General features: G+C 41.6%; 1 protein-coding gene across 1 annotated transcript; it reads left to right on the forward strand.

Annotated features, from left to right (window-relative positions):
• Window positions 1-1,618: 1,618 nt before the first annotated feature.
• LOC310802280 (uncharacterized protein) lies at window positions 1,619-11,170 on the forward strand (the record flags this gene model as incomplete). Its single annotated transcript, XM_083666570.1, has 9 exons — window positions 1,619-1,652; window positions 2,091-2,950; window positions 3,472-3,561; window positions 6,754-7,068; window positions 8,136-8,166; window positions 9,169-10,124; window positions 10,268-10,357; window positions 10,708-11,035; window positions 11,151-11,170. 9 exons carry the CDS (start codon window positions 1,619-1,621, stop codon window positions 11,168-11,170), a joined length of 2,724 nt encoding a protein of 907 aa, XP_083522696.1.
• Window positions 11,171-14,182: the final 3,012 nt, after the last annotated feature.

Here is a 14,182-nt window from a genome sequence, read left to right on the forward strand (position 1 = left end):
GAGGGTGGTGAAAACTGCCCAACGCATCACCGGTTCCTCACTCCCCTCCATCGAGGCTGTCCAGGGCAAACGATGCTTGCGTAAGGCACGCAGCATCGTCAAGGACATCTCTCACCCCAACCATAGACTTTTCACCCCACTCCCCTCCGGGAGGCGCTACAGGTCTCTCCGCACCCGAACCAGTAGGTTCAGAGGCAGCTTCTTCCCTGCGGCTGTCACCCTGCTGAACTCGAACACTACACCTACCTGACAACCTACTACCCCTGCAACACCCACCCGGACAATTGCACTATTGCACTATTACTCCCCTCCCCTGCTCTTACTCAATACCACTGCTCTTCTGTACATACCTGTCCATACTGTTCATACTGTTCATAATGCACATAATGCACATATCCTATATTTTCTTTAATACTACTGCACATACTGTACATACTTGTTTACACTGTTTATACGGCATTCCATATTTATATTTATTCTGCATCTACCTCATGTTACTGTTAATACATATATACTGCTAGACTGCATTACCCATACAGCTCATATGCTGCGACACTGCTCATACTGTAACTATTTATTCTGCTATAATGCTACTGTTACTCATATACTGCTATACTGCACTGCTATATTATACTGCTTATATTATACTATATTATACTGCACTACTACTGATCATATATTGCACTACCTGTAAATACTGTTCATTGCACTTTCTGCTATTTTGCACTTCTGGTTAGACGCTAACTGCATTTCGTTGTCTCTGTACTTGTACTCTGCACAATGACAATAAAGTTGAATCTAATCTAATCTAATCTAATCACGTGGAGGCGTATCCCCATAGCAATGGAATGGCCAGTTCCCTTCCTTCAGGGAACAGTGGTTATATACATAACCTTACGTTCTCCCATGCAAATATTGCTGATAAAGAAACACTGATATCCTTTGCGCACTCAAGAGGTCAGGTGCTCTGAAGGGCACCTGTGTTTTCCAGAGTACACAAAAGAGATAGGAGAGAGCAGTGCCTACATTACTAGCAGGCATACTCGTATGATTATGCAACTGTTCTCCTTCCCAAAACCTGCAACCTGACTTGAGGCATGAAAGTTCAAAAGTATCTTCTAAAGTTGCTCTATCTTTGAAAAGACTAGAAGATGTACTCTCTTGCACATTTTTCTCCTCTTTGTCCGTGCCTTGAAAACAAGCAAGGAATGTGTCAGTAACAGGTGCATTACAGGACACATATAGAACATTCTAATAGTTGTATTATCCAATCTAGCTCAGAGCTTGCATGGACATAATGATAGGTTTTTGTCGAGACCAGAGACTTAACAGGCATGATGTATCATCACCTATAATTTGCAGATACCAGGACAAGTATGTACTGACAGGCTCAAATAGTGCAAATTTGAACCTTATACATGTAAGTCCTTGCTCTGCCCTCTCATGTTCTAATCAGTGTATTAAACATTGCAGTCGATTACAATCATTTGTGGAACCATACGGAAAAAGTACTTGAGTGATACAGTATATCATAGTGTACAACAAAGCGTACCATGTTTAACAAGCACTTGAGACAAGATCACATCAAATGCAATAGATTACCCCCATGGTATAAAAGATGGTTCTCTTCTGTGCTAGTGTATTACACACAGGTAAGTCACCGTCAACCCATCTTTTGGTGGTATCTTTTTGAGAGTATTTCTATCAACAGCTGGTCATTTGCTTGTCATTCGCTGTCATGAATTTACCTTAAGTGATGCCTTTCATTCAAATGATTCAGTAGTTATAAGGTTCAAAGCTTGTTAAAGATACACAAAAGGTAGGAATGTGATGGGCGGGAATATATGGGATATGTGTTTGTGAAAATGTCTGGGGAACCACATTGTCATGTAAAGGATTTTGGAATGCCCTTATATATTATCCAACAGCGGCTTCTTTTATATGGTGCCATAACCCTTTGTTCCCTGTTCTCACAGAAATATTGGGTATTTTTTATAAAAGAGGATTCACCATGGACCGGCACTTACAGGTGAGAGGGTGCATTCCACAGTTTCTCCCCGCACTCATCTTCTACCTTCTGGGGTGCATAGGTTTTGCCATCCCCCTACAAACAACGGAGCCCCCTCTGTTTGATGATCATCCTTTTGTGGCTATATGGAACGCTCCAACCAAAGTATGCCAGAAGCTGGAGATCCAATTGGACACCTCGTCCTTCCAGGCCGTGACCACACCTGCTGCCGTACCTGGTCAGCTCCTCACGCTTTTCTACGTCGGCCGCCTGGGCCTGTACCCTTACGTTAACCCTGTCACCCATGAAGAGTTTAACGGTGGAATCCCCCAAAAGGGTGACCTGAATGCCAGCCTGGCGAAGGCCCGTGAGGACATCGATTACTACATGCCCTCTATCTCAACCCAGGGACTAGCCGTCATTGACTGGGAAGACTGGCGCCCTCTATGGAACAGAAATTGGGGGTCGAAGGATATTTACCGCAAACTGTCCATGTCCTATGCTCAAGAGCAGGACCCCTCATTGCCACCACAGCAACTAACCTCAGAGGCCACGATGCAGTTTCAGACTGCCGGTCAAAGCTATATGGAGGAGACCATGATGCTGGGTATCAGGCAGCGGCCTCAACAGCTATGGGGGTTCTACCTGTTCCCTGACTGCTATAACTATGGCTGGGAGCCGGGTTACACAGGAAGGTGCTCAGAGAAGACCAAGAGCCAGAACGATGAACTGCTTTGGCTGTGGGAGTCCAGTACGGCCCTCTACCCGTCCATCTATCTATCAGAATCCATGAGAGACACCCAAAATGCCGCACTCTTTGTTCGAAATCGTGTCCAGGAAGCGATGAGGGTTGCAGCTCTGCCCAAACGCTCTTCCACTGTGCCGGTATATGTGTACTCGCTCCCACTCTACCGTGACAATAGCAAACTATTCCTGAGCCAGGTGAGGATATCAAAGAGTTCATCAAATTTAATATCAAGTACTATATGTTATCAATAGATAAGATAGGGTAAGAGTAATCCTTCGTAATACTGTAGATTTTATAAGACAGTAAAGCATAAGAACATGACACGTGGTACATACATACAGTAGATATGTTTCATATGGCAGTTTTATCCTGTCCAAAAAACTATGTTGTGGGGGGACATGCAGCGTTCGGCCTGTAGAGGGAGCTACAGGACCGTGGCCAGGGTTACGTCAGCGAGGCTCCGTTGCACACCTGTTGCAAATGAAGCCTCGTTGACTAGATGGTTTAAGATGTGTGTGCCTCGGCGTTCGGGGGGAGGAAAAGGGCGACTGGAAAGTCGCCGAGTGTGTTGAAAGACTGGAAACTAACGAACTTTATGAATAAACGGGACCTTTCCCTCACCACACCACTGCGTCTGCCTCTCTGTGTACAACGGACATTGTTACATATGTCCAACTACCTCATATACAAAATCTGTCTGTTTGATCATCCACAGGAGGATCTGGTCAGAAGCATCGGAGAGACTGCAGCTCTAGGGGCGTCAGGGTCAGTGCTATGGGGAGCCAGTGCAGACTATACTGACCAGGTAACCTCACTACTTATCTATTATATAATTATCTAAGCAAGAGGGGAGTGCAACCCATTTCAGCTCGCAGTTCTGGGCCCTTTGTCGTGATTTTGGGCTCAAACTAACCAGGCTTGCCTGTAAGCAGCGATTGCAAGCAAACTCTCGAATTACATGATACATTCAAAATGCCACAATTCAAGTTGCCCAGACCAAGTCTCCCAAAACTTGCAACCTCTGACTTGCCAACACACGTGACCGTCTCCTCAAGTAAATGCTATTGAAAAGCTAGCAATTCGACAGCGCTGGTGGAGGTATTTGAACTTGAGGAGTGAGTTTTACCATCTCAACTCGGTTACAGTCACCCCTCTAAACACTGAGAAAACGTGTTCTTTATTTGAAGGAGAAGACAAACTACTTCTTACTTTTAGCTATTTATTTATATGTCAGAATTATAGGCTTGTACAAGGACCACTTTTGGCGAAGAAAATCACAGTCAGCAAGCTGTTAATCTGTAACCAACCTTCCAAAAATGGATACATTCAAAATGTCAAACGAAGCATTTTACAGTAAACAAATTGATTATGATTGGCTATTTGGTTGGGGAGGAGCCGCGGTTTAGACTTGGCTCTTCTCTCGTTGGTGTTTTAGGCTGGTCCCAGCCCCTGACACACGATCCGTTCCAGGTAGAGATATCGCCGGTCCGTTCCCTCTGGGGAACGAGTTGACCTGTTGAAGAAAACATACACCTACTCTGATTTGTCCTTTCCTATCCTAGTATTTTTCCATTACATCATTCTTGTGTTTTGGGTGTGTTGCAACATCCATCTTGATGACCTGACCCTAACCTCTTCATGTATTAATCCAATGTACCATGGAACTAATGCTTGATTCACCTCTCTCATTTATCAACAGGCCATCGCATTAGTACATTTCAGATGATTAAAAAACATATTAATTCAATTGATTTGCATATGGAATATCAAATACAATTAGTAAATTTAATCACCCTAAATAAAGAACTGAATAGCTTTATTTACTCGTCTGCTACTGAGCATTATAATGCAACTGTTTTTATAAAAATAATTTCTAACAACACAACACCACAGCAAGCTCAGCCGTCGAGCTGAACCCAACTGCGTATCCGGATCACAGGCATCAATGAAACAGATTTTGCAAGTTGTGCATTTGTGTATTTATAAATACATGTGTATTTGAACTTGAGGAGTGAGTTTTACCATTTCAACTCAGTTACATAAAGAGAGTCAAAACTGTGAATGGAAGTTCTTTAAGTGGATTCAATCGACACATTTTAAAGTTGAATTGAGGTGTCAAGCTTAAAATATGGATACATTTTAGACAGATAGATAGATTGGTTAAGTAGCTGAGAGTGTTTTTAGTTGAGTGTAACTGGTGCCAACCGAGTGTATTGTTGTGTAATCATTCTAAGAACTACTATTATCTGATATAATATTGTAGCGAACGGCGGGGTAGAGTAGCTTGCCTTAAGCGGGCATCGCAACCTTCCGCTTACAAACCGGCCGCGCTAGCCACAACACCAAGAGAGTTAACTCCCTTGGCGGAGTTGCTAACGCGGCTGGTTTGTAAGCGAGCTGAGAAACTTACCTCATGTTTATTGCAAACCCTTACTGTTAACTGGTTTAGGCAGCTAACTACTGGTCATTGACCAGGTTTGTAAATCTCTGCTGTTCAACGTACGACGAGTCAAAAAGTATGAAAAATATATACTTAAAAAATGTAAATATATATATTTTTTCTAGTTGGTACTTTTATGTCATATCACTGTAATATCAAATCATGTCGCCAATTATGACAGTTTAATTGAGTAGGGTTTTACCAGTAGTGTGGACGAGAGAAGGCTGCCCTTGCCCTCCAGCGGAAAATTGGAACGTTCACACCCTATTATGACATTTTTAATGATAAGTGTTCTGAAAGTTCCATCGCAATTGCAGTATGGGGCTCTCAGAATGTTGGCCTAACTCAACATTCTGTTTTTAAGTGTTTTTGTTATAAAAAGCTGAATATTTTAAAAAGTATAAAGAGTTTCAAAAAGTTGAATACAAGCTCATGTTAGACATCTCTGCTAACTTGGATGTGCGCTTAATGGACAAGCACCATGTAAATTAAAACAAACATATTTTTTTTTATGCTGCACAGCTATGCTGTGTTTTTTTCTGAACTAAAGCATTACCCCGTCCAAATTATTTGATTTGAGTAATTCAATCAAAACCAAGGATTTGTTTTATGAGCTATATTCTGTAAATTAGTTTAAGCCGGCTAAAGTTGTTTTGTATGTGCAGATTTTCATCTGAGTCGTAAAACCTGAAGTATGTGAGGAATGTAACCAGGATAGATACATATCTAATCTGTACTGAATGAAGGCTTCTAATTTAGGAGCTCAATACTTAGAATGTAAAGTTATTTGTGTCAATGTCTTTGTCCAAACGATTAGTCCATGATCAGTCTTGTGCAGGTTGAAGGCTATATCAATAGTTGTTGATATAGCCTATGGGTATAGGCTATATCAACAACTATGCAGGGTCTACTCTCACACTGCCCTCCCAAACTCCAAAACTAACCTTGGGTTGCTTTCCAATTACGCTGCCAAAGAAAAACATTAAGCAATGAGAACGTGAGCTTTGATAACTCTAATTCCTACACGCAACATCGCAATATATTAGGCCTAAAGCATGTTTTTCCAGGACTGTTAATTTGACTTAACAATAGCTTATGTAAGAGACAGGGCAGGACAGGACAGGAGTGGAAATGCCTGATAGCAGGGCTTCTTTTGGAAACAAATCTTTTCTGTATTCTTGCACGACATCTTTGGAGGGTTGTTCTTTGTCACTGTCCGCTTTCTCACACTGTGACAGTACTGGTAAACCACACTCAGACCAAAGACGGCCCAGTTACTACAGGAATGTATCAGGGCCATATTCCTCTACTGGCCCATAACAAATTGCTAATTTTCACCCAGGGTGTTTCCGGCACTGAGCCATATGTGCCACAAACAAGTCCAGATCCACAATTGTCTGCTGACTGGGTATAAGCTTTCATTGGATATGATCAATATATTTGTAGCCCCTGCCACCATTATAGTGTTGTGTTGTTGTTACAGTGTTGCTGTTGTTACAGTGTAGTGTTGTTACAGTGACAACGTGTACTCCCCCCCCCCCCCTCTCTCTCTCTCAGGCTTCCTGTGAAGCATTATCCACATACCTGACAACCACCCTCAACCCATACATTGCCAATGTGACCGCTGCCACCAAACTCTGCAGTGACGTCCTATGCCAGGGCAACGGCCGCTGTGTCAGGAAGAACTATGACTCCGATGACTACCTACACCTGAACCCCGACAACTTCCACATCCTGAAGTCAGAAGGGAAGTACCTGGCCATTGGACGGCCCTCCTACGCTGACCTCAACGCCTTAGCAGGCAGCTTCACCTGCCAGTGCTACACTGGCCAAAGCTGCTCACCCCAACTGTCATTTCCCAGGAATCAAATGGTGATTCATGTGTAGCCTGCCGGCCACTTTCATCTTAGAACAATAGACTTATACAGCGCTCATGGTTATATGGTGTGCATATAATATTGGTGTGCCATATTGACAAATCTGATCAGAGTCAATAATTATATTCATATGTTGACTGTTTTTTATTAATTCCTGCATTTTATTATTTGATTATCATTGTTATTACGTAAACCACAATGAATATACTGTGTCCAATCATTTAAGAAACAACATATCTTTGGCAAAATAAAATGATTATGATTGTTTAGGTTGTTCTTAGTGTCATTTAGTACCCTTTGGACTAGAACCTGTACAGTACATAGGTGTGTCTAGAGTCTATTCAGCTGGTTTTATGCCATGGTACAGACAGAGATGGTTCAGAAGGGAACATGTTACCACAAGTGTGTTATAACAGAATTTGTCATATACAAGATGAAATAAGTGGCTGAGTATCCCAAATTAGGTTTATACATTTCCAACATGAGCTGACTAAGCATAGAGGGAACCAGGGAAAAAACATTATTTGCGTGTCCTAACAAATACCAACGATGAGTGATTGGTGTCCAGACATTGTCCTGATACGCTTGTGTCCTCATATCTCCCTTCGGGCACTGAAAGCTCATTTTAAGCCTTTTAACATCAGTGAATCCCAATAATAAAAAGCACCCCCAGGGGAGTTGGGAGAAGAGAACTAACCTCTTCCCAGAAAGTTCAAAACAAGTTCCCACAAGTGATCGCCATGTAACTCAAGCTCCGCTGGAAGTGATCTCAGGACTTATTTAAGGACACGCTATTTAAACTCTCAGACGAGATCTGAAGTGAGGTTTATGGCAAGAGGTTAATGATTTTTCACAGGAAGAGAGGATTTTTGTGCAGTGTGAACAGCAAGGAATTTGTAAGAGAATCTCCAGAACAGGTTGGTACACCATTGATGTAAATCATTTGGCTTTTTTAACTTTGTCAACTTTGTTTTGTCTCACTTCCTCTCATGTTATAGTTTCAAGTGCTCATATTTTGTCTGGAGAGTGATCAATGATAACTGCCTCTATCTTGACCTTTAGGTAACAGACACACAAATAGACTATCAAACAAGTAAACAAGTAACTGAAATAATCTGGAAAAGTACCCTACTCAACAAAAGTGAATGTTGGATTCCACAATATGTTTTCTAACTTTGTTTTATTTGTCATATATAATAATAATATTAATATGCCACACGGGGGAAGTCTGGCGGATGTAATAGAATGAGGAATGGTATCAAATACCGTTCCTCATTCCATTCCATGCATTAAAATGAGTCCTACGATTTCTGCCTCCACCAGCCTCCCCATTGTCTCACATCAGATTGCATGACTCTATATCTCGCAAACTGTCATGGGATAGAACAAAAGTAGCCTGGCTTAAATGTGCTGTTATATCGCTACCTATAACTTGTAACTATAACCCATATATCTGTCAATTATTTTCATGTTTTTCTCCAGCGAATGTCTTAGTTACATGACCATGAAACTAGCAAAGGACTATGGTAGTTGAAGGTGCAGCTGTTATTTAATTTGGAAATGTACACGAAAAATGCAGATGGAGTCGTGCTGTCTGACCTGAGACAATGCCCACAACAATCAAAGCTGAGATCTGTGGCAATGTCCCAATGTATCCCTTTACACAACAATCTACAATTGCACTAGATCTCACAACAGATGATTCTACGATTTTTTTTTACAACCTTACTGTAATTGATCTTATAAAAAGTTGTTATTGCCATTGAGATTGACTGATCTGTCATTGTAAATACTGTGCCAAAAGCTGGTTGCTCCATCAGCCAAAATAGGAGATCTCATCTGGATGCTCTTTTGTGATGGTGCTGTGGATTATGATGTCACGATATGTGTTATGTTTACATTTGTCAACATGATATCAAACAAAAACAAAGTGTGCTGCTTTCAATTGAGAACCTTATTAAATCCCAGCCCAGCAAATAAAGGTGCCAGAGAACACATGTAAGACTTTGCTATGATAATGATTGTATTTAAAGTGCTTGCCAAACTATTGAAAAATCACTTTGATTGACTATGTTTTGTTTTGCCATCTTCAAAGGACAAGGTTTCAAAATGAATCTAGGCAGAGTCACCCTTCGTGGACGGCACCTCATAGACTTTCTCATTCTCATGACTCTCCTAGACACCAACAGGGCACTGCCCAAAACTGACCCTACCATAGATCCCGATTACCCCTTCCTCTTCATATGGAATGCTCCCACAGAAAGCTGTGAGACCAAACACGGCATGGGTCTCGACCTCTCCTACTTCCAGTTTGTCAGCAGCACTTTGAGGACCGACACCAATCAGAGCATCTCCATATTTTACACCGACCGCTTCGGCATCTTTCCGTACGTGGATGAGGACACTGGAGAAATGTACGAGGACGGCCTCCCGCAGCTGGTTGATCTACAGGAGCACCGCGAGGAAGCCGAAGACGACGTTGAATTCTACATTCCCGGAGACAAACCGGGTCTGGCCATCCTTGACTTTGAGGAGTGGAGACCGCAGTGGAGCCGCAACTGGGGAAGTAAGGACATCTATCGACAGATTTCAATCGAGACCATCAAAAACAAGACCAATGGATTATCTGATGATGAGGCTGAAGACAGAGCAAAAATTGTGTTTGAGCGCGGTGCCAAGCGATACTTTCTCAGATCCCTTAAGATTGGGAAGAGGTTGAGGCCCAATAGGCTTTGGGGATACTATCTTTACCCAGACTGCTATAACTACGACTACAACCAGCATATGACAGATTACTCCGGGAGCTGTCCTGAGATTGAGCAGGAAAGGAACGATGAGTTGCTGTGGCTTTGGGAGGAGTCCACCACCCTCTTCCCATCCATCTATCTGGAGCTGATACTAAGAGATTCCTATCAAGCCCGTCTATATGTCAGACACCGCATCCAGGAAGCTATGAGGGTATCCGTGCTCCCTAACCATAATCACTCCATCCCCATCTACGCCTTCATTCGCCCAGTCTTCAAAGATAGTGTTGATGACTACATGTCCGAGGTCAGTTGATGACCATAACACTTAACTGTCATAAAGCCTATCTACATAATTCTCATACAAATTCTGACAACCCTGTATGAAATGGGGTATAGTGTTATGATTTAATTCAAGCCACATATGGCGATTATTTGTACTTTCCACAGTATGACCTGGTGAACACCATTGGGGAGGCAGCTGCCCTAGGAGCTTCCGGGGTAATCTCCTGGGGAGACATGGACGTCGCTGAAACAGAGGTATAGACCACTTCCTGTTTCTATGCTTGTGCTTCATCCATCAATTCACAATAGAGACTGAGACTTGTCATTTTTTAAAACAATATGTAGGCTAGCTGAATTTTAGCCAATTATTTCTCCAAAGCATAACATCCAAAACACACTCAATCAAACTCAAACACAAAGAGAGAGAAAAAAGAGAGAAAAAAGTGAGAAAATAAGACCCTGTCCCTGTCCCATGGCGGGATATCCTCCCACATATGCCCCTTCTGTACAGTTCTTTCTCTCATTTACAATTCAGCAAAATAGACACCACCAAAGAAGTCCTTAATCACTTTTCACTTTTTATCCTCTTTTACCACTTTTAACAGGACTCCTGCTTCGCTGCCAGACGCCACCTGGATAAGATCATGAACCCGTACATCCTGAACGTTTCCACGGCAACACGGCTGTGCAGCGAGGCCTTATGTCAGGCAAAGGGCCGCTGTATAAGAAAACACTGGGACAGTGATGATTACCTACACCTAGACCAATACCGGTACCAGATCAAGAGGTACGGGACCGGTGACCTGGTAGTGAAGGGGACAATGTCACAGGATGATGTAGACTGGTTTGCTGAGAGATTCAACTGTTTGTGCTACTCTGAGGAGCCCTGTCAGTTCCCCATTACTCTGAATACCTTCCGCACCTTTGTCCCAAGTGAGGGGAGTCACTCAACTGCTTCTCCTACTGGCCCCAGTTGTGCATTCTGTTTGTTTTGCACAGTTGTAAATATATTGTACCCTTATAGAACTGAACTGTATGGCTTGTTCAGTTTTATCCAGGGACTCCTGAGTTTCTAGTTTGGAAGAGATATAACGATTTAATTGTTTCTGTACTTAAATCAGACCTGGGCAGAACATTTATTTGAAATGGTTTCAAATATTTAACAAACATGAGGTGTACTTGATTTAGCATGCCTTGCTTTCAGCATTTACATTTTGAAACTATACCATTACTTCAATTGTTCTTTACAAGTACACACATTCTTCAAATATTTGAAACCATTTCAAAAACGTGTTTTTCCCAGGTCTGTATTGAATACTATGAGAAGTAATTTGTAGTGCATTAAAGTGCTATGCTCCAATATTTTCAAAAATGTAGATTTAATAACCTGGTGTATTGTTTACTGATTTTTAATGGTTAGTCTACCAGCATGGATTTTGTCTTCAATCAATCTACAATCGACACTGACGTGAAAAAAATACACTACTGTCTATTTTGTAGATGATGGGGATCTTCTAATTTTCAAAATAAAGATTTTAGCACAGCAGTATTAGGATCTGTAAAGCTAATAGATATATCATGTGATATCCTATCTTGAACATCTTTACGACTGTGTGCATCAGGATTCATGATACAAACTTGGGGCCAATACCAACTGCCTGTCAAAGGAGGATTCTTGTTTCATGAACAGTGTGATCCTCACACCATGACTGTGTGAGGAGAGGGATAGTGTTTATGGTTCTGTGATAACATTGACACTACAGCAGACAGGTTAGAAGTCTGAGAAGTGAATGATTATACACTATGGCTCTTTTACATTTACAGTCATACTCCTTTCCATGGTTGGAAGCTATTACTATTTCAATTTAGTGGATTAGGACAATGAATTGAACTCATGAAATGGAAATTCCCATTAATATCAGTGGGGTTTTAATGAATGCTAAGATAAAATTTCAGTCAATATCAGTTTATTGTGTACTTTCTCTCATGACTTGATTACCATTGAATGTTCAGTACAGTTACTATTACTTTACATACACTGTACAAAATAAGGAAATACTGAAACATCTCCTGGAATGCAGTAAGTACTATTCAACAGTAGGTGGCGTCAATACTCTATTTCCACACAGTACCGTTTTTTCAAAAAAGTTAGTCAATGGACTGAATTTACTCATTGTAAGCTTCTGTGGAAATGCTGATGTTACACAACATAATATGGATGAATATAAATTCATTTTCTGATGCAAAAGCATCAGCAGTACATGTGTACTGTTTTCATACAGTGATGACAATCAAACAATGATTGACAATCACATAATATAATTATTAAACAACAAAATAATTGTCACTTCATAAAAAAGTGTTCCTCTGAACTTTTGATGTTCAGTTTATGCATTCACAGTTCTTATACTGTGCACCCACAATTCAATTCAGCTTCAATTCACAATGAAAATGTTCAACACCATGACACATCATCCACACACTGGCATGACAGGTCTGACTGTCTGTGGTTAGAGTGGGGTTACACTCATCTTAAGGGCAATTGGATGTTGTCTTTGCAACAACAGGGTGACATAAGGGACACTGACTCTCGAGGGGGAATACAAAAGAGTGTCTATAGCCAGACAGTGGGCCTACATCTGCACAGAGCATGCAACAATGACAGTGAAATCACAGGCTACTGGGTTAAGATAAATACTAGTCATTGGTCTTAGTTTAACACCTAAACAGTATTTCCATGCCCAAAGCAAAAGTAGAATACCCTTTTACCTAAATACAAAATGATCTCTGTATCATTTTCCCAGAACTGATATTTTTTGTACATGTATATGTGTGTGAGCATGTCTCTGTAACACATAACAAACTCCTGCCTGTTGCTTCCTTCATGGATTTCGTTAAGCCTGTGAAAAACCCAAGAGAGGCCTGGTGAGAGCTTGGGCTGAGAGAGCTTGGGCTATAAAGCTCCAACCCTCGATGGGATACCCAGAGAAGAAGAAGGAATCCCTTTAATCCGCTGCAGATAGATTTTATCTCCTTCTCTCCGCTCAGAGAGAGGAAACACTGATAGCCTCTTGTTTAGAAATTCAATCTCATCCATCACAAAACAGAACTTTGTATCGACATATTTGAATACAAGTTAATCTTGGTAACTATTATGCACATCTTGTCTTTCTAGAAAGCTCGTCAAAGCTTCTCAATGGAAAAAAAGACTGCGAACTAAAAATGAGTATTACAAGAGCCTGTTTACTTTAGTTTTTTCATGGGTGAAAGAAGAATGGGATAGGTTTGAAGATGGTTAACAAGCAGACCATGATATGATGTGTGGATACAAGTCAGACATCAATATGAGAACAACATTTGACAAACAGTATGTATGATAGACTACCCTTCATTTATTGGATGCTATGAATATGTAATATGTCATACATATGGATAATTAATTGGATGACTCTGCTCTGCATATCTCCCTGTCTGGAGTAAAACAACCACAACAAACAAGTATACAATAGTATACAAGGCTACATAAAGAGCAGCTGAGCAGGTGGAAGCTGGAGGTGGTGGGAAGGACGACCACACAAAACATACTCTCATAGCCAGCGCAACCGTGTCACAACTGTTGAATGCTATGGAGTAGCGTAAACTTGGCTGCTTTTAAGCCTCTGTCGCTTGAACATGTGACAATGTTTTTGCGTATGTGTAAACCTGACGGACAGCTGTGCTGTTAGAGTACCCTAACTATCTAGTGACCTAGAGTACCCTTGAACTACTGGCTGGCTTTGGGTTGCAGGGAGTGGAGGCAGATCAGGCCTTGGGTTGCAGGAGTCCAAGGCATGTCTGATGTCTCTCTCTGGGATAGAGAGCAGACAGGCTGCAGTGATGTTCTCCTCTTGTCAGAGGAGACTCCTTCTGAGCAGCCTAAAGTTAGCTTCACCACCATTGATGACTGTCTTTGGAGTTCATTGAGCTCCGCCAGGCTGGGAGTGAGCGTCAGAACCAGGGTCACTCTGTTCTGTCTTTCATGTAGAGAGCCAGAACACTGTTTGGGTTCCCTTGTCAGGAACATAGAAGACCAACTGGGAA

Source organism: Argentina silus, assembly GCF_951799395.1.
Source record: "Argentina silus genome assembly, chromosome: 3".
NCBI lineage: Eukaryota > Metazoa > Chordata > Actinopteri > Argentiniformes > Argentinidae > Argentina > Argentina silus.